The sequence below is a fragment of the Manis pentadactyla genome, chromosome 10 (assembly GCF_030020395.1).
Source record: "Manis pentadactyla isolate mManPen7 chromosome 10, mManPen7.hap1, whole genome shotgun sequence".
In the NCBI taxonomy this organism is placed as follows: domain Eukaryota; kingdom Metazoa; phylum Chordata; class Mammalia; order Pholidota; family Manidae; genus Manis; species Manis pentadactyla.
Window position 1 is genome coordinate 95015790 of NC_080028.1, and position 26408 is coordinate 95042197.

General features: G+C 46.6%; 1 protein-coding gene across 1 annotated transcript; it reads left to right on the plus strand.

Moving 5' to 3' along the window:
- The first annotated feature begins 12880 nt into the window (after positions 1–12880).
- ZP3 (zona pellucida glycoprotein 3) lies at positions 12881–21706 on the plus strand. Its single transcript, XM_036904467.2, has 8 exons — positions 12881–13511; positions 15294–15412; positions 17845–17948; positions 18019–18196; positions 18296–18413; positions 20807–20898; positions 21035–21171; positions 21459–21706. Exons 1-8 carry the CDS (start codon positions 13215–13217, stop codon positions 21674–21676), a joined length of 1263 nt encoding a protein of 420 aa, XP_036760362.2. The 5' UTR covers positions 12881–13214; the 3' UTR covers positions 21677–21706.
- Positions 21707–26408: the final 4702 nt, after the last annotated feature.

Consider the following 26408-nt stretch of genomic DNA (forward strand, 5'->3'; position numbering starts at 1 on the left):
GATATTCTGGAAATATTACAATTTAACCCACAGGGATCTAGCCCAAGTGTTAATCATGCATGTGGGGAGACTGAGACCAAGAAACAAAAATGGAGTTGCAGCTTGTGCGCCTTGAAAAACTATATATTCCTGACTCTTGGGCCTGATTTTGCTTTCCATTCCTTGGAAAAAGAAACTCTGATGGGAAGTCAGCCATCACCCTGCTCCCTCATTGTCTGCACCCATCTGTCCTTTCTCCCTACCTCTTCCTTCCTCCACTGGCTATGGCACCGCTCCCCAGCAGCCAGACCCTGTCTCCTCTGCCTTCTCAGGGCCTCCTTTTCCCCACTTGCACATCTTCTCCCCCACATTTGGTGGCTCCTTCCAAGCTGGATTCTTTGCATGAGGCTTCTAAGCATACTCTGGTCTCTGTCATTAAAAGCAAACAACAGAAAACCCTTTCAACCTGCTCTAGTTGGGTCCTCAGAAATAGCCAAGCCCTAAGGTTCGGGAAGAGTGTGGCCTTGATTCAAATGCTGTAGCAGATATGGAAGGTGCTACAAGTGGTATTGTCAGCTGACTGGGTTCTTTTTCAGAAGGAGATCTGAGCTGAGCATCTGCCAGCTGCCTCTGGACTGCACTTGCTCCACTGTGCTCCACTCTCCTCCCCATCACAGCCAAATTTCTCCGAAGAGCTGTCTGCACATATGTCTCTATTTCCTTACCTCTCACTCTCTGCTGAGCTTGCCCAGTCTGCCTTGGGTCCTTACCAGTCCAATGAGGCACCTCTTCCTAAGGTCACCAGTGACCTCTGCATAAGATTCAAGAATCAACTTTCATTCCCTGTTTTAGTTAGAATAGGAGCTCTGATAAGGTAACAGAGATAACATGTATTTGTCAGTTTTTGCTGTGATAACATGCATGACAAACAACCCCCATATTGCAATGGCTTTCAGCAACAGTTCCTTTTTCCCGTGGTTCTGCACATTGGTGCGATGGCTGTTTCAGGCTGTGAGTTTGGTTCAGGTGTGCTCTATGTGTCTCTCAATCCAGGACCCAGGCTAAAGGAGTGGTGATTACTTGGGGCAAACTCCTCCCATAGAGGAAGGCAGAAATCCGAAAAACCAAGCCAAACCTTGCAAGCACATTTAAAGCCTCTGCTTGGGCCTGACACACATTGTATCTGCTTATGGCTAAAGCAAGTCACATGGCTAGGCCTGTCACCTATCAGTGGGGCAGGGGCAGTAAGCCCCTCCCATAAAGGGGAGGAAAGAGTGAATATTTGCTGAACAGTAGTATAACCTACCAGAAAATAACAGGCTTCAACAATATCCAGATTTATTTTTCTATCTCAGTGACAGGTCCTGGTAGGAGATCTGGAACTGGTATGACAGCTTATGATTGTTTAGGGTCCAGATCCCTTCTTTCTTATTACCTGCCATCTTCAACATAGGGTTTCCTTCTCATGGCCCAAAAGGGCTGCTCTAGCATCTGCCATCATGCTTCTATTTCAGCCAGTATATCAGTCAGCTCTGGCTGCCACATCAAAATACCATTGATTGTGTGTCTTAAACAATAGAAATTAATTTTCTCACTGTTCTGGAGGCTGAAAAGTTCAAGACCATGGCTCTAGCAGGGTTTGGTTCCTGGTGAGGACCCTTTCCCTGGCTTGCAGATGGCTACCCTCTCACTGTATCCTCACATGCAGGGGGTCAGGGAGGAAGCACTTTCTGATGTCTCTTCTTAGAAGACCACCAATTCCCTGGGATCAGAGCCCCATCCTTATGACCTCATTTAATCTTAATTACCTCCTAAAGGCCCTATTTCCGTATGTAGTCACAATTGGGGCTGCAGATTTAACAAATTTTGGAGGAACATCTTTCATTCCATAACAATGAAAAGGCAGAGAAGGGAAACGGAGGGCAAGCTCATGCTTAATTGATGAGCTTAATGCTCCTTCCTTGAAAGGCATGATCACAACCCTTCTGTTCATATCTCATGGCTACAACTTCTCATGACCACAGCCCAGCTAAGAATTCTACTACTGTGCAAGAGGGAAGAGCAGATGCTAGGGGACAGCTAGTTCTGCCATTGTCCTTGTATTACTTGATAGTTCAGCAGCATTTGATACTTTACCAGGTACAGTGCTTTTGGCTGCAGGTAACAGAAAACACAAAGTTGCTGATAAAAGGGTTTTATCTCACTGAACAAGAAGTCTGGGGGTAAGGCCACTGCAGGATTGGTGAATTGAGTGGAGTGATATCACTGGGGACCAGGCCCTTCCTTGTGCATCTACTCTGCATTGTCAGCAAGTTGGCTTCTTCTCTTGCCTGGCTTCCTTCATGACTCAAGACAGTGGCCTCAATATGAGTATCCCATGCATATGACAACATTCAGAGCCAGAAAAGGGGGAACATCCCTATCTGTGTCCCGTTTTAAAAGCTAGGAAGACTATCCCAGAAAAGCCCCCAACAAATATTCCCTTAAGTCTTTTTGGCAAGATTCAGTTAGTTGCCCATTGCAGAGCATGATTGGCAAGCGGAGGGGACCTAGGCTCAGTCCTGGGACTCTTTTTCCATCCAAACTCCCTCTGTGGGAGATCTTGCCAAGGTCAAGGTGTATGATTCATTGGTTTTTAGATATTCACAGAATTGTACAACCATCACCATTATCTAATTCCAGAACATTTCCAAAAGCCCAAAAAGAGATCCTGTAACTGTTAGCTTCCAATCCCTATTCCCCTTTCCTCCAGCTCCTGGCAACCACTAATTTGCTTGTTCTCTCTATGGATTTGCCTGTTCTGGGTATTTCAGATAAATGGAATCACACAATGTGTGGCTTTTTGTGCCCCACTCCTTTCAATTGGCATAGTTCACAAGGTTCATCCATGTCATAACATTTATTGGTACTTTATTCCTTTCTATGGCTCAGTAATATTCCACTATATGTCTATATCACATATATGAATTGATTTATTCCTCTCTAGAATACATGAAAATATCTCTCAAAATTCAACATAAAAAAACCAAACACTCCAATTAGACAACTAGAAAGGCACAAAAAGACATTTTACCAAAGGGGACATACAGATGGCAAATGAGCATGTGAAAAGATGCTTAACATCACTAGTCATCAGGGAGATGCATTTAAGACCATGGTGAGATATCACTTCACACCTATCAGAGTGGCTAACATAAAAATAGTGACAGTAACCAAATGCTAACAAGGATGTGCAAGAACTGGATCCCTCATACATTGCTGATGGAATGTAAAATGGTCCAGCCACTCTGGAAAATAGTTTGGCAGTTTCTTTGAAAACTATTGTATGTTTAAAAACTAAATATACACTTACTATACTTGTGACCCAGCAATTGTATTCCTGGGCATTAATCCCAGAGAAATGAGCACTTATGTTGGCACAAAAACCTATATATGAATGTTCACAGCAGCTTTATTTGTAATAGCCAAAAAACTGTAAATAATCAAAATGTCTTACAATAGGCAAACCATGGTACAGCCATCCAATGAAATACTTCTTAGCAATAAAAAGGAACAAACTGTTAATAGGTGCAACAACTTGGATGAACCTCAGGGCTTCTGTTTATTCTGAACCTCATTATTCTGTGTGAAAAAAAAACTTATTTCAAAAAGTGACACACAATATGATTCCATATACAACATTCTGAAAATGACAGAATTATAGAAACAGAAAACAGATGAATGGTGCCCGAGGTTTGAGAATCGTGGAGGTAAAAGGGCAGGGTGTAGTTACAAAGGGAGTGCATCAAGGAGGTCTTTGTGATGATAGGATAGTTTTGTGTCTTGACTGTGATGACGGTTACAGGAAATCTACATGTATAACATGACAAACTATACACTCACATTGTATATGTGTCACAGTGATATTATACTTTAATTATGTAAGATGTAGTCATTGGGGGAAAACCTGGTAAAGGCATATAGACCTCCCTATACATTTCTTTGCAACTTTCAGTGAATCTGTCATTATTTCAAAATATAACATCTTTTAAAAAGTCTCAGCTGATGTAGAAGAACAAAACAGACTCATAATTAAAAATAAAAGAAAAAATTTCTAGTGCTTAATCATGACCTTGAGGTATAGAAAATGGATTCCAACACGTGGTTTTTCCAGTTACGAGATGCTGCAGGTGACTAGGGATTGATTCACTGATTTCCGAGATCAAAGATGCTTTGGAAGCAGCCGGGTTTGGCTGGAGTATAGGAAAATCTGGTGCACATTGTGTGAGTGGATTCCCACCGGGCTCCACATTTTGGAATGTCTTTCCCAGGTAGCACAACTCTTCTGCTCTTCAGGTCCCTGGGAGGACAGTGACACTCAAATACTTTGATGACTCCATTTAGGTCAGTTATGAAAAGACCTCCTCATACACTTCTAACGGCTCGCCCTCGAGTCAGGAAATTGATGGCGTTCAATTTGACAAGTGTGCCCAGATCACCATTCTTTCTAGGCAAGATGGATGAAGTGGGAATCCACTGAAATCCAGTGTTGCAAACTGCCACAAAATGCAATTTCCACACACAGAACATGCAAAAGTAAAATCCAGAGGATAGAAGGGATGTGCCAAATATTTCCTCTGAGAGTCACTGAAGCTGCATCCTTCAATATTTCTAGAGACGACTGCAGAACACATATTTGGTGAAGCGTTGGTGTTCAAGGAGGGTTTTGTGAGACCACGACTGGGGGCCATTATGTTTGTCCAGCACTTTCTTTCAGAAGCAGCCTGAATTATTAGGGCTGCCAAGGCAGAAACATCCCAAAAGAAAGTGCTCTTGTATTGGGCAACCAATGTTTCAGAGGAACTTTCTGGTAGCAGCTGTGACATTCTGAGAAGCAAGCAGACCCTATTGGTTAGAAACTGTATTCTTTTTTTTAACCCAATAATTTTTAAAGCTATTTTTAATTGTAGTAAAATACATATAACATAAAATTCACCATCTTAACCAGTTTTTAAGTGTATAGTCCAGTCATATTCTGTGTATTCACATTGTTGTGCAATCAATCTCCAGATCTTTTTCATCTTGCAAAACTGAAACTCTACACCCATTAAACAACACCCAACTCTTTCCACCCTTGGCCCCTGGCAACCATCATTCTACTTTCTGTGTCTATGATTGGACTGTTCCAGGGACCTCATACAAGTGCAATCATACAGTATTTGTCCTTTTGTGGCTGGCTTATTTCATTCACCATAACGTCCTCAAGGTTCATCCATGCTGTAGCAGGTGTCAGCGTTTCCTTCTTTTCTAAGGTTGAATAGTATTTCACTGTATGAAGAGACCCCATTTATTTATCCACCGAAGTCATTCTCGTGTCTTCTTTTTCTTGCATCCTGCTGTCATCATCCATTCCATCAGCAAATCTTTTCAGCCCTACTTCAATGCATACCCAGCACCCAGCCTCCTCTTCCCTCCTCCATGTCTCTCTGATACAGTATTATATTTCTCAACAGGGGTGATTTTGCCCCCTAGAGGGCATTTGACTACTTCTAGAAACATTTGGTTGTCAAAACCGGGTAAGATGCTGCAAAACATTCTATAAAACACAGGACAGGCCTTCACAACAAAGAATGATCCAGCCTAAAAATGCCAAAAGCGCCGGGGTCTGATATGCTCCACCATCATATCTCACATGGACTGGCAGTAGCTTCCTAACTGATCTCTTTTTTATTCTTTTTTTTTTTTGAGAGGGCATCTCTCATATTTATTGATCAAATGGTTGTTAACAACAATAAAATTCTGTATAGGGGACTCAATGCAACCCCAAGCCTAATTCTCAACAGTCTCCAATCTTCTGAAGCATAACGAACAAGTTCTTACATAGTGAACAAGTTCTTACATAGTGAATAAGTTCTTACATGGTGAACAGTGCAAGGGCAGTCATCACAGAAACTTTCGGTTTTGATCACGCATCATGAACTATAAACAATCAAGTCAGATATTATTATTCATTTGATTTTTATACTTGATTTATATGTGAATCCCACATTTCTCCCTTATTATTATTATTATTATTATTATTTAATAAAATGCTGAAGTGGTAGGTAGATGCAAGATAAAGGTAGAAAACATAGTTTAGTGCTGTAAGAGGGCAAATGTAGATGATCAGGTGTGTGCCTGTAGACTAAGTATTAGTCCAAGCTAGACAAGGGCAACAAAACATCCACAGATACAGAAGATTTCTCTCAAAACAGGGGGGGTGAGGTTCTAAGCCTCACCTCTGTTGATCCCTAATTTCTCACCTGATGGCCCCCCTGCAACTGTGCCTGTCTTAGGTTGTTCCTCCCTTGAGGAATCTTACCCGTCTCTGGCTAACCAGTCATCTTCCGGGGCCATACAGGGAAATGTAAAGTTGGTAAGTGAGAGAGAAGCAATATTGTTTGAAAAGGTTAGCTTTTTACTTCTTTGCAGATTTATGCCCTGTGACTTCTATGCCCAGCATTTGTCTTGAGGTATTTTTACCACTTGGAAGAATTATGATACTCGGTAATTTTCGATATGAGGCACTAATTCTACTAAAGGGTTGTAATTAGGAAGGAAGAAGAAAAGCTATAGAAGTAGCAGGCAGAAGAAAACATGGGAAGATTGATTATTTCTTTGACATATCTTCTTATCAAGTAACATAAGCATGTATAGGTTTTAACAAACTACTAATTAAATTGCGTGCACACATTAACATAATGGGAATACAGCTACATAACAAAAGCAGACCTACAATTACCAGCCATCTCCAGTGAAACCAAGAAAACCAGTTAGGCACCCTAGGCATTTGTGAAAACTTATCAATGATATGATGGATATTGTCTAACTGAATTTGAATAGTTTGAGAAAAATCAGACAAATTAAAACAGCACATTATTGGGAACTGTTCACATCCCATATGTTCTTTTAACAGTAGATACTCTATAGTCGCTTCCTAACTGATCTCTTAACTTCCATACTTGCCCCTCTAAATATATTCTCGGCACAGCGACAGGTGTCCTTTCTAAAAACAGATCATGTCCTATTACTCACCTGCTGTCATTCTTGAGGGGCCTGTCATCCCAAAAGGCCTTTCACAAACTGGTCCCTGGCTACCTCTCTGAGCTCACCTCCTACCAGTCCTCTCTCATTCATTCCTCTTCAGCTACACTGGCTTCTGAGCCATTTCCTGAACCAAGTCTGCTTCTGCCTCAGGGCCTTTGTGCTTGCAATTCCTTTGGCCTGGAATTGCCTTCAAGTCTCCAGGGTCACCTCCTCAGAATGTCATTTCCTGACCATCCTTTCCAAATCTGCAGGCTCCATCACTCTCCACCCTCCTGGTCCTGCTGGAAAAGTTTGATGCTCCTGTAATCCCAGTACCACACCCCTGACTGTAGAAGGTGAGCAAGTGGCAGGTACCCTTAGGGGGAGGGAATATATTATGGGTAATAGGCCCCTTCCCTACTGGATTAATGTGTACATCAGGGATAAGGAATGAAAAGACCAAGTGTAAGGGATACAGGCATGTCCATAAAAGATTGGTGAGAATGAACACAGGTTCAGAGGCAGTATCTATGAAAAGTTTAAACACACATACCTCTGGATCCACAATCCACTTCTAAGAATTGATCCTACAGAAATCCCCATGCAGACCTGCAAAGACAGAGGTATAAGGGAGTTCTAGTTCATAACAGTGAAAAAACTGCAACCTTTTAAATGTTCAGCAAGAGGATTTTGGTCGGATAAACGGTGGTACATCATTTGTATATGGAATGAGGGGCCTTTTAGCATGAAAGATGTCCTCTACATCTCATTTTGTGAAAAAGCAAGTTACATAATAGTGTGGAATATGAACCTCATTTTTAAGTGTATTTTTAAAATAAACCTTTTCTTTTGGGATCACTTTAGGTTTACAGAAAGTTGCCAGAATAGTACACAGAGTTCCTATATGTTCTCCACCTAATTTCCCTTTATGTTAACACGGATCTTATACAACCACAATACATTTGTCAAAATCGAGAAATTAGCATTGGCACATTAATATTAATCAAACTCCAGACTTTATTGAATACTACCGGTTTTCCCATTAATGTCTTTTTTCTGTTCCAGGATACCACATTGCATTAAGTGTATTTTTATCTATCTATCTATCTATCTATTTATTTATTTTGGTATCATTAATCTACAATTACATGATGAACATTATGTTTACTAGACTCCCCCCTTCACCAAGTCCCCTCCCCATGCCCCATTAGTCACTGTCCATCAGCGTAGTAAGATGCTGTAGAATCACTACTTGTCTTCTCTGTGTTGCACAGCCCTCCCCGTGCCCCCCCCACATTATACATGCTAATCATAATGCCCCCTTTCTTCTTCCTCCCCCTTCTCCCTCCCTTCCCACCCACCCTCCCCAGTCCCTTTCCCTTTGGTAACTGTTAGTCCTTTCTTGGGTTCTGTGAGTCTGCTGCTGTTTTGTTCCTTCAGTTTTTCCTTTGTTCTTATATTCCACATATGAGTGAAATCATTTGGTACTTGTCTTTCTCCGCCTGGCTTATTTCACTGAGCATAATACCCTCTAGCTCCATCCATGTTGTTGCAAATGGTAGGATTTGTTTTCTTCTTATGGCTGAATAATATTCCATTGTGTATATGTACCACATCTTCTTTATCCATTCATCTACTGATGGACACTTAGGTTGCTTCCATTTCTTGGCTATTGTAAATAGTGCTGCGATAAACGTAGGGGTGCATCTGTCTTTTTCAAATTGGGCTGCTGTTTTCTTAGGGTAAATTCCTAGAAGTGGGATTCCTGGGTCAAATGGTATTTCTATTTTGAGCATTCTGAGGAACCTCCATACTGCTTTCCACAATGGTTGAACTAATTTACATTCCCACCAGCAGTGTAGGAGGGTTCCCCTTTCTCCACAACCTCGCCAACATTTGATGTTGTTTGTCTTTTGGATGGTGGTGATCCTTACTGGTGTGAGGTGATATCTCATTGTGGTTTTAATTTGCATTTCTCTGATGACAAGCGATGTGGAGCACCTTTTCATGTGCCTGTTGGCCATCTGAATTTCTTCTTTAGAGAACTGTCTATTCAGCTCCTCTGCCCATTTTTTAATCGGATTGTTCACTTTTTGTTTGTTGAGGTGCGTGAGCTCTTTATATATTTTGGATGTCAACCCTTTATCAGATATGTCATTTATGAATATATTCTCCCATACTGTAGGGTACTTTTTTGTTCTATTGATGGTGTCCTTTGCTTTACAGAAGCTTTTCAGCTTGATGTAGTGTATTTTTAAATGATTATATATGCATAGAAAAAAAATGTCTGGAAGGATTCACCACAAACTATTAACAATGGTTGGAGGTGGGAGGGAATGGATTTCATTTTTAATTTAGACACGTCTTTATTTTTTAAGATAATTTTTACACCTGATAATAAAAAGCCAAAATGTTGTACAAACTATCCAGTTTCCTTAGCTGTAATCAAGGTCACATACTTGCTCAAGTGGGCTGTAAATTTTACATACTATTTGACATTTAATAATGAAATAGTGAAAAGTTTTCCACACACTCCAAAACCCCTATCCTTTTGTACCTCTAAATTTTCACCTCAACCACTACACAAATAAACCACACAAATCTCAGCCCATGGAGCCCCTCCAGCTAAGGTCTGGCTACAGACTTAATGAAATGGTGGTAGGATAAGCAGCAGTTGACTAAGTGTGTCTGGAAAATTGTAGCTGCCCCCAAATTTGTGACTATTTTTATCCTCTATCTCATGCCAGCTATTTTGTCTTTCCAGGGTGACAGGTAGAAGGGAAAGTACTAATTTTCTAAGCATCTACTGAATATCTAATGTGAACTAGCTGGGGAGCTGGGGTATATAAACTCTAACACTTGTGTTGGAGATATTTACCTGGGTGTATCTCCTCCCCTACACTGACATTCACTGGGTATTATTAGCTCTACTGTAAAGCATCAGAGAGACAGTAAGAGACAGTAAGCATTAGAGGCAACAGAACAGGAACTGGAGTATGATAGATCTGGTATGAAATCTTGGTTTGGATCCTCAGGCACAATTTCTGGGTGTGTGTTTGCTCATGTGTGAAGCAGGGTCAATGATGAATTCCTAGGTGGGTGTAAGGATTAGGATACTTAGCCAGGTCCTGGTATATTGTGATTAAATGATAAATGGTCATTGTTATTACAGATATTTTTACCACTATTTATGAAAGTGCCCTAAAAAGACACCTTTCTTTAATGATCTGTGTTTTTATGGGATGAGGGAGTGGAGTTTTATTTAGTGGGCATCTTCTACCTCAATCTGGTCTAGGAGCTTCTATTTCCCTCTACAAGTTTTAAAGATTTTTCTTCCACATTCAGCTCTTTGTTTAGGTTTTATTTTTATATATGAAATTTTTTATATATGAAATCAAATTTTTTCCCCATTTGGGTGACACATGCACATATATATACATACACACAAGTATATATACACATACATGTATACATACACATATGCATACTTTTTTCTAAACACTGAGTATCAACCCCTCACAGTAGGGGGCATATGATGTCAGTTTATCCCACTAATGGGAGACTTATTCCACTAGTGGTTAGTTAACTTTGACCATGTGGCTAGTGGTATCTGCTGATTTATCCACCTAAAGTAACCACTTACTCCTCTGTAATTAAAGAATCTTTAGGGAGAAACTTTGAAACTATGTATTCAAACATCCATCAGCTAGTTTCATTTTGTTCTTTTTACTATTTTTATTTGGTAAAACATACTTAACAGAAAATTTACCATTTCAACCATTTTTAAGTGTACAAGTTCAGTGGCATTCAGTACATTCAAGCTGATGTGCATCCATCTCCAGAACTTTTCTCCCCAGCTTTATCAAGATATAATTGACAACGTGTAAATTCAAGATGTATACATGTTGATTTGATATGCATATATTGCAAAATAATTCCAACTTCAGTTAGCTAACATCTCCATCATGCCATCAACTAAGTTTTTAACATACACTGATAATTCTTGCCTGGATTTGTTACTACTGTGATTGCAAATGGTTATTTTCTAAATCTGTCATTCCTCCTAAGATTAATTACTTGGCCTTCCACTGTAAGGAAGTTTCCCATTTATGAGATTTTATGCATGTATTTATCATCAGCATGGATGCTCATGGATTCTTATTTTATTCAATGTGTAGTCTGTATTGTTCTCATTCACTTTGATATACATTTTCCCCCAATTTGGTTCCTGTGGTCTTTCACATCTTCTCATCATTTTGTGAGTTTTGGGCACAAGATACTCCAGGTTCACCTTGTACTTTCTTGGCCTCAGTCCTGGAATCAGCCAATTCTCCAAGAAGCCCTGAGTCCTGCTTTTAGAGAGGAATAGTGTTTAGAAACCAGTATCTGGGATCTAAGGAATTTTAAGGGAAATGCTCTGGGATGGTGGCCACACCTTTGGCTCATTCTGGCCACCAGATGGCAGCACTTCTCAGAAAAATGCAAAAGACCCCGTATCTGGGCAGGGTTGAGGGAGTAGGGGCTGGACAAGCCATCTTCACTGATGGGTTGTGTCTAGTCCTCTTTCCGGATTAGAGGAACAGATGCTTACCACCACCTCATGTGCACAGACTCTCCCCTATCCTCACCTAGGCTCCCCACCCACTACACACCTCATCCCCACCCTCACCAATTTCTTCAATCTTTTTTTTCTGAAGCCTTCTAAACGGGTGTGGGGGTGGTTAACTTGAAGGCAGAGAGGGAGAGGGGACTGATACCAGGCTTTAGGGAGGCCCTGGTTTTTCATCCTCAGCTCAATTCGCAAATACAGCTGGGTAACAAGCACGGAGAGGCCCATCCCCAGCGGGCCACCACTTGGGGGACACAGTTCACTGTCTCTCAGGGGCCTCAGGCCACAGCTGGTTCTCTCCCTTTAGGCCTAGCAGGCAGGAAACCCGGAGGGGAGGGTTTCCACTGATGTAGGCAGCTTGGAGCCTGAGCTCTAAGCTCTCACCTGCTTCTCTCTGCTGGCTGCCTCTACCCACTACCCCCAAATCAAGAAGTTTTGGGGTTAATTTCTTCCCTCCACAGGTAAACTGGAGTATCAACACCACCCCCAAAACACACACACACACGCAGCAAAAAGAACCCACCGACAGATTAGGTAACTTAAATCTGTGGTTCATTTGCTTTGGAAGCAAGCATTTGCAAGTGAGTCTACACTACTGCCCCTAGGAGTTAAGTGCCATTCATTTTTGTAGTTTCCTCCTCTCTTGAAGGTGTCTCACACAGGCCTGGCAGAACAGACCACCAGTAAATGTTGACATGGCAGTCCTTCACCCTCTCCTGCCAGGACCGGGACAGTAGCCTCCTGACCCTTGTCTCTAGCCCTACCCCTTCCCAACCAGAGCTAGCCAGGTCACTCACCTCCTTCAGCACCCTTCTGTGGCTTCCCTTGCCTGCAGAGCAAAATCCAGCCTCTCAGCGTGGTACCTTCGTGATCCTGTTCCTTCCAACTCCTCAGCCCCCTGAACTGCCACTCTTGCCCTGCACCCCCATGACCTGAGACACCAGCAACTCTGAGCCCCTGAGTTTCGCCCCCAAGCCCACCCAGTGCCCTCTCTACACATCTGTTTGCACAGCTGCCTCTGCCTGAGCCGACCTCCCCACCTATCTCCCCAAAAATTGGGCAGTGGCCAGGGAAATTCCCTGGCCTCCTGATGATGCCGCCTCCTGTACTCCACTTGGAATGAGCTCCCTATCACCTCTGACAAAACACTACCCACCCTTCAGTCAAGGTCTTTCTCCTGGTCTCCCCCATCGACCTGGGATGGCCCTCAGCTCCCTCACTGGGCTGTGAGGTTGGGTGGGCATAGGGAGGGGGTGAGAGATTATGATTGACCAGGTGCCAGCCCACACTTGTCAAACCTTAACGTGAATACAGATCATATGGGGAGACAGTGGAAAACCAGGTTCTGACAAACCAGAAGATTGGCCTAGGGTGGGGCTGAGTTTGCAGCTCTATCAGGCTCCCAGGTGATGCCAATGCTGCTGGGCCAGGGGCCACTTCGAGCAGCTAGGGCCTAGTTGACTGGATTGGCTGGGGAAGAGAGGCAGGTGGGAGCCCAGGTGGGTATGGCCATCAACCAGGGTATAAGAGGGCTGGTGGTGGTTGCCTAGCAGTTACCAGTAGGAGTGACTTTGTGGGCACCATGATCCTGAGTCACAGGCTTTTTGTCTGCTTTCTGCTCTGGGGAAGTATGGAGCTATGCTACTCTCAGACCACCTGGAGGAGTGAGACCCCCAGTCCCAGGCCCTCTAAGGTGCCTGTGGTGGTGGAGTGCCTGGAGGCCCAGCTGGTGGTCACTGTGAACAAGGACCTTTTTGGCACTGGGAAGCTCGTCAGGCCTGCAGACCTCACCCTCGGCCCTGAGAACTGTGAGCCCCTGGACCAGGACAATGTGATCAGGTTTGAGGTCGGATTGCATAAGTGTGGCAGCAGCATGCAGGTGAGGCTGGAGCCTCAGGGCTGGTTTCAGTGGGGGGCATGGTGGGGGTGCTGCAGAGCCAGCTCCAGGTGGGTGAGGGCAGCTCCCTTTCCCTGGTTGGGGGGCAGGGAGGAGCAGCTGAGGCCAGGAGCTGGGCACTGGTGACATGGGGTGTGGAGGGGGGAAGGTCTCACCTTTAGCTGCTAAAATCAGGTAAGTAGGGCAGAGTCCACAGGTGGCAGTGTACTGTGGGTCAGACCGGGTACTCCACTTGATTCCTGAGGGTTTATGAAGCTCTCGAGAGCATCCAGGAGAGACGTGGCCCAGGTGTGGGGTATGTTGGGATAACCCTGTGGGTAGCCCAGCACTTGCTGGGGCCCCAGAAACTTGTTTGGAAGAGGTCAGTGTTGACACCCCAGAAAGCCCAGAGGTAATCCAAAAACTTAAATTTTGGCCTAACTCTCTCATGGCTAATGGCTTGAAGCCTCAAATTAAAGGTGGCATTGAAGGAAGGGACAAAGGGTTTTATCTCTTCTGTGTTGAAGACCTTAAGGCTCAAACCAGGCATCTGGGAGTCAGTCCCACATGGGAGGCTATGCGACAAGAGAGGTGAGTGCCTCAGGCCACACCTCCTTCCGCAAGTCAGCAGTGGGGACACGGATATCAGTCTACAAGAATGGGCCTGCCAGCAAGGCAAGGAAGGACTGGGTAGGGTCCAGGATCCCTGGCTAGTCCGCGGTACCCTTGGTTCAGCCCCTGGAGCCTCCGCCTGGAGCTGTGGCCTTAGGGGGAAGCACCAGGGCTTGAGGTCTCCTGGCCCTTGTTTCTCTGGTGAGAGGGGAGGCAGACCAGAGAGTCCTAGGAGTTACTAACAGAATTATTCTAGTCTAGTGACTCCCAAATCTTGGGTATTAGAATCACCTAGGGAAAATCCTATCTCCCGTCCTAAATGAGAATGAAAGTGGGAACAGGTGTCAGTAACTTTCAGATCCCCAGGTGAGTTCAGTGTGGAGCACAGCCTGGTCCCTCCTCCTCCAGTGTGGGTTCCCAGCCTTGCCAGATGAGGATCACTTGGGGCCAGGGCTGGCTCCTGGGAATGCAGTCCCACAGGGCCCACACGTGGCTTAGTGCTGGCTGTCCTGAATTCCTGACTTTTGAACAAGGGCCCCACATTTTCACTTTGTACTGGGTCCCACAAATTACACAGATGGTCCACCTGGGGTGCTTGCTAGCAGAAAGCTAGGACTGTTCCTGAAGACCGAGTGGATCAGGTGGGGCCAGCAGCCACTTGGGCCCTAGCAGCCTCTGTGCAGCCCATCAGAAGCTGCACATTACCTGGGCTCTTCCAGCCTCGGGAAGCCACTGAACCAGCTTCCCCTTCTGTGAAATTGGCTTGAGAATAGGTCAGAAGAGAGAGGACAACTCTAGTGTTAACTGTTGTGGCAATGAGTTCAAGTTCCGGGAACTGCCTGGCTTTCTTGGCCCCATGGCCCTGAAAAAGGAAACTAAGTGTGAGTGTGGGGTGGTTGTGGCAGCCTGAGTTGCAGAGCCCATGCCCAGTGCCTCTGGTCACTGAGCACTGCTTGCTGCCTGATGCAGAGCTGATCCACACCCTCTGTGGTGGTATCCTTTCGGGGATAAAACACTGGCGAGGGTGGCACCTGTCAGGCTTTCCATAGGCCAACAGCCAGGTGGGCTTTGAGTCCAGGGTCTGTTTTCTCCACCCTCCCCCTTCAACCGGCATGGGTTGGGCACACCTGGGACAGGTGATGCTTGTAGGGTTAACCCTCCCCTTTCCTTCAGGTGACCAATGATGCCCTGGTGTACAGCACATTCCTGCTCCACAACCCCCACCCAGAGAGGAACCTGTCCATCCTGAGGACTAACCTCGCCAAGATTCCCATCAAGTGCCGCTACCCCAGGTTAGTGTGGGTCAAGGTAGAGTTTCCCAGAGCAAGATCCCGGGAGGGGCCTGAGACAGTCTGGGCAGAGCCCTCTGCTCTCCGCAGGGGAGGGCATGTCACCAGTAGGGACTGGAGCCCAGGGTCTCGTCAATAGTTGGGAAGGTGAGAGGGACAGACAGGTTCTCAGAGCCCAATAGGCCCAGTGAAAGCATTCAGGCTTACCTGAGCCCGTGCCCCTCCCTGAGAGTCCTGCAGAATGCATGAGGCCTGCTGTTCAGCCTGGAAGGTCACCGGTAGCTGGTATAGCAGGTGGATGGCAGTTGGTGAGAGGGTCTGGGACACGGGGCTGAGATGTAGCAGCAGGGGCTTAGGGCCCAGCTGAGCACTGAGGAGCTTGGGCCTGACCACGTGGAGTGGCAGGCGCAGGAGCCAAGGGCAGAAAGCCCAGCTGCTCTCTTATTGGTCAGGCCAAAGCCTTCCTGGGACCACAGCCGTTTCTCACTTCAGAACCCCTGCCTGGGACTGACCTGAGAATGTTGGTGATATTTTCCAGAGGGCCCCTGGAACATATCAGTAGAATTTCTTCTTGCGCCGTCCAGCAGCGTGCGGGTTGGACAGGAGGCAGGCTGGGACTGATAGTTCACTCAAGCTCTTTATTACAGCATAAGCAAGCAAGCAAGCTCTAATCTATCTCTAACCTCACTCTGAGAGGATGCCCCACGTTGGGCGCAAGATGTAATGTGCCACTCATCTTCTTTAGGTGAAAGGAGAGAACAAAGAACACAGACAACACAGATAGACAGACAATGGCTGCAGCCCCGATGTGGCGCAGCACCTTTATTTTTATACTGCCTTTCTTGGACCTCAGCCAAGTGCTATACTCATCTTTCCCTTCTCAGGGGGGGGCAGGCCAGAAGCAGGGGAGGTGTTTTCACACATCCTCAAGGTCTCCCTATTTTCAGAGTCAGGAGTCTTGGCTCGTCTTCGAGGACAAGATATGTGTTTGTGGGCAGATAACTTCCAAGGACTGCACCGGGTGCTCTCAAGTTGGTGCTTTCCCATGCTGCGTTCAGACATGGGGGAAGGTGCTTTCCCATTCTGCCTGCAAACATGTGAGAAGACAAAGGCCGTCCCCAACATCTCCCCCTTTTTTCTTTAATAAAACAACCAGCCTAACTCAGACTGGGTCAAGGTATGTGTCTGTCTTAGGTTGTATGGTTGAAGTAAATTCTTCCCCGTCATGGGGCTATAGTCCTCTGTCGACCAGTCCCAGTCTTAGGTTGGTATTTACAATTCAACCATATCTTACCTGTCATTGGCTACCATACTTGACTTTAGAACTTATGATTTACAAATGGGGGGGCCATCTGCAATTTCAAATGATGCAGGTCTCTTAAGGCTTGTTGGATGAGTTTCCACATGCTGCGAAGGACACAAGGCCCTAGTAACAGCAATAGAAGACATAAAATGCTTAGGGTTAAGAGAGATGTGACAGCGTACCAGAGACTATTCAGGGGTTCTTTGAACATGTCTTTTATCTGATTTAATATATCAGATTCAGTTTTGGCTGCAAATAAGATATGATTTAAATGGTTCTGTGGTGACTGGGGGTATAACTCCCCCCCCCTTTTTTTTCTTTTTTTCCAATTGAGCTTTAAGGGTGCCATGGGCATGTTCTACAATGCTTTGGCCTTGTGGATTATATGGTATCTCAGTTTTGGGTGAAATATGCATTACATGGCTGAGATCGAACATGTCGAAAGACAGACATAACTTGAATATATATATAGGTTTTAACAAACTACTAGTTAAATTGCATACAAACATTAACAGTTGGCTCACTGGGCCTGTCGGCTGTGCACCTTGCAGGGTGGCTGCCCCCAGCTGCAGTGTTTTATCCTGGCCCCAGGGACCTGAGCTCTGGCCCTCATAGCAGCACCACTCCAGGAGCAGTCTCTTCCACACAGCCCTGGGGGATCAGCAGAGCAGACACCTGGGGGTGTCTGGCTGCTTCCAAGGACCTTCCTGTTTCAGTATAGGCTTGGGCTGTCTCAGAGAACCAGAGGCCTATCTGCACTTACTCCAGAGGCCTGCCTTTGCTAGGACTCTCCTCAAGAACCCTGAGGGGTGCAGAGGGTCTGCCCCCTCAGGCCCCAAGCCTGAGCCTCCAGGAATAACCTTGATAAGGAGCAGATGGGGATCTAGAAACCAAACTCTTAATTCAGGTGTATTGTCTCATGCCGCAGCCTTGAGGTCCGTCACGGCTGATGGGGTGGGGCCTGCTCACAGGTGTGGGGGTTAGCAGGGCTGGGGGCAGGCTCAGGCTTCAGGGGCCTGTCAGCCGTCAGGGACTAGCAGCTGCCTAGGGCCACAGCTGAGGACTCTGCCCACTCTGGAGCCAGATGCAGTGAGCCCCAGGCTGGTGTGAGCAGCTGCTGCTCTTCTCCCAGGCAGGGCAATGTGAGCAGCCAGGCCATCCTGCCCACCTGGGTGCCCTTCAAGAGCACAGTGTTCTCGGAGGAGAAGCTGGTTTTCTCTCTACGCCTGATGGATGGTGAGCAAAGAGGGCTGGCGGGGGGCTGGTGGAGAGTTCTAGCTGTTTCTGATCACTATATGCCTTTCAGAGAACTGGGTTGCTGAGAAGAGGTCCCCCACCTTCCAGCTGGGAGATACAGCCCACCTGCAGGCTGAAGTCCACACTGGCAGCCATGTGCCACTGCGACTGTTCGTGGACCACTGTGTGGCCACACTGACGCCAGACCGTAACACCTCCCCTTATCACAGCATCGTGGACTTCCACGGGTGAGGGCTGCCCTGCCTTTCCAGGCAATCCTTGTAACAACATGAACTTTGCCACCTTCCCTGGCCTCTAACTCCATTCTTCACTTGTTCTATTCAAAGTTGTCTTGTGGATGGTCTCTCTGATGCTTCTTCTGCCTTCAAAGCCCCCAGGCCCCGGCCAGAGACTCTCCAGTTCACAGTAGATGTGTTCCACTTTGCAAATGACTCCAGAAACACGGTAATAGATTTTTTAATGGCTTGGTATCAGACGAAACTGCAGGCTTGGGCAGAGAAGGCTTACTGTCTGCTGCTGTCACTCACTAGCTGTCCCCTTAAGCAACAAGTCGATAGCTTGCCCCTGTCTCAAACGCCACCAACTTACCAAGTAGATAAAGCCATGGGCTCTAGTGAGATCTTCAAGGAGAAGGTAGGATCAACACAGACCCTTAGGAGATAAGTAGAAAACCTGTGAAGGATGGAGAGAGAACCAGGGGTCCTAGAAATAGAACCAACTAGAAGAATAGGAACCCAGGAGACTTAGCCAATGGCTCAAAGATGACCAACAACCACAGCTTTTGGTGACCAGGTCATTCATCTTGTCCCTGCCAGGGGTAGCAGGGCCAGAAGCCATACGATGTTGGGTTGAGTAAAGGAGTTGATAAAAGTGAGTGTTGGCTCTTCCTGGAGGTTTCTAGAAGGGTAAGGAAAGTGCGTATGAACTTCATTTCACATAGGGTAGCCTCTCAAACTTGATTGTAGGCTAGACTGGTGATTCCTTATGATGCTGATGTACTCAGATTTCCTGTTGATATAGACTGTGGGCCCCACCCCCAGGGTTTGGTTCAGTAGGTCCAGAGTGGAGCCTAGAATCTGCATTTCTCACAAGCCTCCAGGTACTGTTGGTGTTGCTGCTCTAGGGGCCACCCCCTGAACTCCTAAGCTAAAAACCCCAACTTGAAGCTAAGGGCGGTAGATGGGGAGGGAGCCAGGGTGTAGACCACTCCTGGTGGTGGAGGCCTGGGCAGGTGGGGCAGGAAGCATAGGTAGAAAGACTGGCTTCTAGCCAGAAAAGACTGGTGAAATCTTACAACTAAAAATCAAGCAGCTTCTAAAGAAGTTTCCCAATATAGGAGTGGGGATGTGAAGTTTGGAATAGCTGGTCAGGAAGGAGAAGTGACTAAAGAAGGGATTTTTCAACTCTGGCTCTGTTAGTCACCTGGAAAAGCCATAAAAATATTGATACTTGCATATAATCCTATATTTTCACTTAATTGGGGTGAGGACTGACACCACTTTTTCCCAACATTTTATTAGTCTTCACGTAAAACTGAATTTTTATAGCAACCACCTATGTACCTACAACCTAGGTTCTGCCACTAATATCATCCTCTACCACCCATCCACTAGTCTATCTTGTTTTACTTGGCAATGCATCAGAAGCTTTAAGCTTCTAGGTGACTAATAAGCAGCTCGGTTTGCAAAACACTGACCCAGAGCCTCCTAGGGTAGGATGGCATTAAAGGGTGAGCAGTGTGAATTTTTAGGAGAGTCCATTGATGTTACCTCACTTTGACCAATCGTTCTGTTCAGAGAACAGTAGTTTGATACAGATGGGTAGACAGCTCTAATCCATGTCCCTCTTGCTACCTGTCCTAAAGCTTCTGATGGCCAGTCCCAGGTTGAATGGGGCTGGAAATGAGGAAGACAGAGAAAGGGTCCCAATGCCTGGACCCTCTAGGTCTTAGGGCAGAGGATCCCAGTTAGGGTAGGGAGTTGATGTTGATATCAGGCAGTCCAGTGGGAAGGAATAAGGGGATAAGGTCTCACAGGGATGGTGGTCATCAGCATGAGTGAAACCTGAGTTGGCATCTGTATGTCCAGGGACTTGGGTGGGGGATGGATAACAGAGACCAGAGGACATGTGGATCAATGGAAGGTAGCCTCAATTCTGGGAGGGTTCTCCCTCAAAGGGAGGGGTTGGCTAGGTTGACCATAGCCATGGCACAAAGGAGAAGGAAACTCTTAATCCAGAGCTACTGAAACCACCCTGGGATGTAGGCCCCAGTTAGCATCAGAAAAATGTACGGGGAAGCTGAGGATAAAAGCGGTTTCCTTCCTAAAACCAGGGATTCTAAAGGACACAGAAGGCCTTCTCTGGTGGGGCAGGCAGGAGGCCAGAGGAGCTTCCTGGCTTGTTCAAGTTTCTGAAATGTCCTCCCTGCTGGTACTCAACCTCTAGGTGGTGGACAAGGTTTGTCGCTCTGCAGAAGGCTGCAGAGGGAAGGTGGTAGAACTTCAAGGCCTTGCAGTGTTGGGAGCACTCCCTGGAGTCAGAGGGTCACTTCTGGCAGGGGATGCCTCTGCCAAGAGGACCAGGGCAGACCTGAGCCCTGGGTTTGTCAAAATCCTCCCTTCTGCAGGGGGCAGGATGCTAAGTGACTGGACAAGTTTGAGAAAGACTGGGTGATAATGTGTTCCAATCCAAGTTTTAAGCAAGTCAACCTGTGACTCTCTATTGTCCCCATCTCTAAAATGGGGCATCCCCAAAGGGTTAAGGTTACGTAAGAAATGGTGTGTGAAAATCACTGGCACAGCCAAGAACTCTACGTGGTAATCTGCTCTTACTTCCAGGTATATATCACCTGCCATCTGAAGGTCACTCCGGCTGATCGAGTCCCGGACCAACTAAACAAAGCCTGTTCCTTCAGCAAGTCTTCCAACAGGTGAGGGACCAGATGGGGCATGGCTGGGGTAGAAAACCTGATCAGCTACCCTGGTGTCTACTCAGTCTCCAATGTGCATGTTATCAGTGCCTTCTGCGGGCAACATGGCCATCTGATGCTCTTGTGTCTCTCTCAGCTGGTCCCCTGTGGAAGGCACTGCTGACATCTGTCAATGCTGTCACAAGGGGAGCTGTGACATTCCAGGCCATACCAGGAGTCTGTCCCCGCTAGTGAGAAAGTGGCACAAGCCTGCTACCCGCAGTCGTAGGCACGGTAGGTCTTAACTGCTGTCACTTCTGGGGGACACTCTTCCTCCATCCCCCAGTTTAGGCTACTTGCTCCTAGGGGAATGCAGTTTTGGGCTAAGTGGGAGTTCCTAAGCACCCCTCTGGGTGTCAGGGTAGCTCTACTGTTGTGGGGGTTCTGAATAGATGTAATCAGAAGTATGGGGGATAATGCAGCTCTTAGCACAAAACCTAGTTCAGCCCCTGGATGCAGAGAAAAACCCCTAATCTGATCCCTGGTTAGGGACTAAAGTGACCCTGGGTGTCTTTTTTCAGTGACAGAAGAAGCAGATGTCACCATGGGGCCGCTGATCTTCCTGGGCCAGGCTGGTGACCAGAGCATGGGAAGCTCGGTCTCATCTGTCACTTCTGTGATGCTAGGCTTGGGCCTGGTCACAGGGGTCACCCTGACTCTGGCTACTGTTGTCCTGGCTCTTGCCAGGAGGCAGCGCACTGCTTCCCACTCTGCAATGTACCCTGTGTCTGCTTCCTAATAAAGTGACTTCCTGCGTGAAGCACAGTGACTACAGATTCAGGTGATTTGGGGGTGGGGGATGCACAGCAGGGCCATGGGCTCCAGTAGCACCAGCCTGCAAGTAGTGTTGCCTCTAGTGAGTTAGCTTGTCCCCACAGTGAGAGGCCAGGCCGGTTCACGAAGGAAAGACTGCATTTTCCTGGCTTTGGGCGATGTGTCCTCCCATGGGCCATGGCTCCTCTTCCTGGGGCAGCTGTAAACCCATGTCTCCAGGGAAGCCAAGATGCAAGTTGCTGGGGACAACGGGGGGTGGGCCCTGCCAGTGCCACTTCTGGGCTAGCAAAGTGTCTTGTGTGTCTGGGCCCCTGGATCTAGTTCAGTGGTAGGGCATGCTTCCAGTCCTTTGCCCCAGGAGCAGCAGGCTAGAGGCATGAAGGTCAGAGAGGACAGGGTGCAGGGCAGTGGTTGGCTGGGGCTCGAAGCCCCTGTAGAGGAGTGTGTGTGAGAGTGTGCCGTGGCCAAGTCACTGGCTCCATGGTGGGTGCCTCCAGAGGGCTGGGACCTGCTCTGGGCTTCCTGCTACTCAGCGGAGCTGCCTCCTGCCTCCCCAACACAGGTTGCCTTCCTGCCACAGCTCCTGGGAGTGCCCAGCAAGGGCATGGCACTTCGGGGATCCCCAAGGAGCTGTGGCCCCCTCTCCAGGAGAGGTAGTTATGTTCCCTCTGCTGTGAGCCTCACAGTGGGCTGACCTTCTGCTGGCTCCTGCCTCACTCCAGACCTGACTCATTCTTTCTCAGTGAAGGCTGCCCTCATGTGGAATGCCAGCTTTGCCAGTTACCTGCTGTGAGCCTCAGGGTCCTTGTGGGCACAATGGGGTTGGTGCCTGCTGGGCAGGGTTGAGTATAAACTGACTTAAATACTGCATCTAGAGTGGCTCCATCTCTTTGACCCGTGGGTGGGGGGTCTGGCTGAGGGCAGGGCTCACATGTGTTGAAGGGTACCATAGAGTACCTCCTTCAGAGAAAAGGTTTATGATTCTGGGTCTACTGAGAACAAGAAGCCCCTTGATGTATGTTGTTGCCACTCCAGGTGTGTTCAGCAAACACTGTTGGTATCACCCAGGGATTTGAAAGGCACCCACCCCAGACGTAAGAATCAGTATCTTAACAATCTCCAGATGACTTCATGCGTTAAAGTACACTGGACCAGGGGTTTGCATCAAGAAGGAATCATGCTCTCCAAGCAAGGTCAGGAAGTGTTGCCTAAGGGAGTAAGGATGGGGGTACAGGAGGTGGGCTTCCTGGAGATGGTGATCCCAGAGCAAATCCTCAGAGAACTAGCAGGTCCCTAACAGGGAAAAATGGGGGAGGTGGGTGTGGAGGGAGAACATGTGCCTGGGGGAATGGTGGGCTCCGCTGTCCAGTAAAAGGGGCAGGGGGTGGAGAGGGAGGCCTCACAAGGCCAGTGATAATATACAAAGGAGTTCTGAGTGCATGAATGGACCATCCCTGTCAAGAAGACCAACAGAGCAGCAGAGAACATGGCCTGGAGGCTGAGGGAAAGCCAGCCTGGCTTCCTGCCTTGGCTGCCTTGTCAGGTCACCTCATCTGTAAGATGGGACCAACAGGACAGTCTGGGCACTGAGGTGAGTGCTCAGTGGGGTCCTGGGTCATGTAGCAGGGCTGTGGGGGCCAGCTTGAAGTGGGGCAAGGACAGGACAAGCAACATGGTGAATATTTCCTGCCTTTGATGAAAAATGCTAAGATACAAATAGTATAGTAAGAACAGGAGGGATTTCATCTTAAGGCTCAGATTCCATTTTAAAAACCAGGGAGTTTGGAGGTAAGATTCCTAACATAATATGCAAAGGAGTTCTGAGTTCTTTGGTAATCAGACAATAACCTATCTGAAGGCAGGACAAGCAGTCCTGATATGTTCCCAGTGCTTGAGGGAAACCACTGTCTTGGGGAAGAACAGGATCAATAAATTTGTTGTGTTAAGTTTCTTACAGAATTATCTAGAAGACTATGGATGGTGACATGTCTCTCACAAGACAGATATGAGACTACATGTCAGGCCTACACACTGGTCCCCCTCTGCCCTTTGACCCATTCTTGAAAGCCTTAAAATACAAGATCCTAAGCCCTTAAGTGTACCTCCTCTCTGAGGTTGCCTGCACTCCCCTTTCTTTGAGTGTGTACTTTTTGCCTTAAATAAAGACTTCTCATTATTCAACTTGTTGTGTTTTGTCTCTGCACCCTGCCAGTGGTGGATGTCTTTGTTTGCTATTCCATTCAGTTTTCTAGACTTAAGCACAAATGTTCACTCTCTCCATCCTACTTCAGACAAGTAGGGAAGGGCTACTGAGATCTCTGATGTGGGCTTGCAAGTTCCCATCACCTGAGTGACCTGGCCAGGACTGCGACTATATGATCATGCACTTAAGTAGCCTGCATGAAAATCTCCTTTGCCTTTGAGAAGTTCTCAGAACATAATCTCACTCTGTCCAGTGCTCTGCAGCTGCTCCAATCCTGGGATGGAAGGGGCTTAGTCCCTGTGCTGTGCAAATTCAAGCAGATACTGGACACCCAGTGCCCCTGGCTTCAGGATTTGGCAAGGGATCTGCCCTATGCAGAGCAGGAGTTCAGTGAGCTTCCCTTTTCTCCCTGTTTTTCCTTGCTCTCTGCTGCCTGCAAGGCAGCTGCCATTCCCCGCTACTCTCACTTTAATGAGTTCCTTCCTTACCTACAGTTTTCCAATCTGCTGGAGAATTATTTCTTGTTCAGAATCAAGAACCCTCCCCTATCCAAGTTTTACCTAATGCAGAGGGAGGGACCTACCCAGACACAGCTGCCTGACAACATCCTCCCTCAGCTCTGCCCCTGACTGAAGAGGCTTCTCTGTTAGGCAGGAAAAGAGATATGAGTGGGGTGGAATGAGAATAAGGCCAGTAAAGCCCACTAGAAGGGACTCAAAGAGTTAACCAGTTAAAAATAGAAAGCTCAGAAGGCCAGGAGCAACTTGATCTAGAATGTCAAATACTCCCCAGATAAAAGTATCTCAGCATAGCCTATGTTTTCACTGTGTCAATTAGAACATACCATTGCAGGATTTACTCTGGCCTGCTCAAAGGCCCAGCTTATTCAGGAAGAATTCTATCTTAAAGTTAAGATTGCATTTTAATCAAACAGACAGTGGCTCAGCCCACCTTGGAGGCAGGGCAGACAGTCTTGATTGATATGTTGCTAGACAGAAACTGATATCCTGGAAAGGAATCAAAGCAGAAAACTTCTTGTGTTAAGTTAAAAGAAGAAACTTAATGTCTTAGCAAAGATTAACATCCTGGGACCATTTGGCAGATCTGCACCTGGCCCTGTCATCTTCCTGAAAATCCTCAAACACCTATAAAACCCCAGACCCTAAATTTTTCAGTGTGTACCCCTCTCTGAAGTCACCTGTACTCTAAGTGCATAACTTTAATAAAACCTTCCCAATCTTTCAGTGCCTCTTCTATGAGGTAGCTCACACTCCCCTTTCTCCGAGTGTGCACTTTTTCTTTTTAAATAAAACAAACCTTTCAGGGTGCCTCCTCTCCATGAGGTCGCCTGCACTTTTTCTCTCTTTAAGTAACTTTAAATAAAACTTTTACTCTGCTTTACTACTGTGACTCTGCCCTTCAATTCTTTGTTTCAGCAGGGACAAGGACCAAGGAAAATACACAGCACTCCCCTAACACTTCCTCCTGCTTTGCATCCTATTTCACATGGGGGAGTTGTTGATGTCAGGGTTAATATAAGGTTTTACATGACACCTAGTATGGGAGAAGGGGTTCAGAAGAAGTCTCCCTCCCACTTTGGCAGGTGGACTGTTTTGAGCTGAGGGCAATGGAGACACAGTGGGCTCAAGAGAAATTGTGCCCTTTACCTAACCTAGAAGAAATCTAAATTGGGGTGCTTTCCTAGAATAAGAGTTTTTAACCAGAGATGAATTTTGCCTGCATCACCATCTATATGGCCAGGCAAACATCTAATTATCAAGCACCTGCTCTTGTTGCCCTGTGAATTGCCCTCCTTGCTCAGGATGGCATATTCATTTTATCTTTCTGTCTTTGAATCTCTCATGGATGTGGGGTTCCTATATGTTCAAAATTAAATTTGATTGTCTCCTGCTAATCTATCCCATGTTAATTCTTAGACCAGCCAAAAGAAACTTTGGAGGTCAGAAGAAAATGTTTCCTCTCCAACACCAGCATGTGTTCAGATGGAACCGCTCGGGCGACTCCCTGCAATGAACACTCCTCCATTACTTGCCCTCATGTTCCTGGGTGTTACAACACCCTAAGAACTCATCTGTCATTCAACTTCTGTCCTCAGCAGAAAGAGGAAGTGGTTGTGTCTGGTGTGAGGAGGAAGTGTGACCAGGATGTGACCCTGAATGTCAGACCCAGATGAGCCTCTGATCAGCATGAGGCACTGGCCTCCCTCCACTGCAGGGCCAGAGTGGCTGCATCCTGTAGTAATGTCAGAGGGCCCTGCCTTTGGCCTCCTGTGGAAGCTTGAGTGGGAAAGGGAGGGAAATGGGGGGGAGCTGAGGGCTGCTGCAATTTTCATTGCTTTACAGCTGCCTCCCTGGTGTTTGGAGCAGCTTTCCACTATATCCTGTTAAATTCTTGGTGAATCAACACCTTGCATGTGGGTTTAAAATTTTGCTGTTATGTTTCTGGGTAGTCAAGGTAAAAAGAGATGAGGTAT

Excerpts from the sequence above, each read along its gene's own strand:
- ZP3 (XM_036904467.2), top strand. The coding sequence starts at position 13,215 with ATGATCCTGAGTCACAGGCTTTTTGTCTGCTTTCTGCTCTGGGGAAGT. Across the intron at positions 18,197-18,295 it reads AGCATCGTGGACTTCCACGG|TTGTCTTGTGGATGGTCTCT; the intron begins GTGAGGGCTGCC and ends TTCTATTCAAAG. Across the intron at positions 21,172-21,458 it reads TACCCGCAGTCGTAGGCACG|TGACAGAAGAAGCAGATGTC; the intron begins GTAGGTCTTAAC and ends GTCTTTTTTCAG.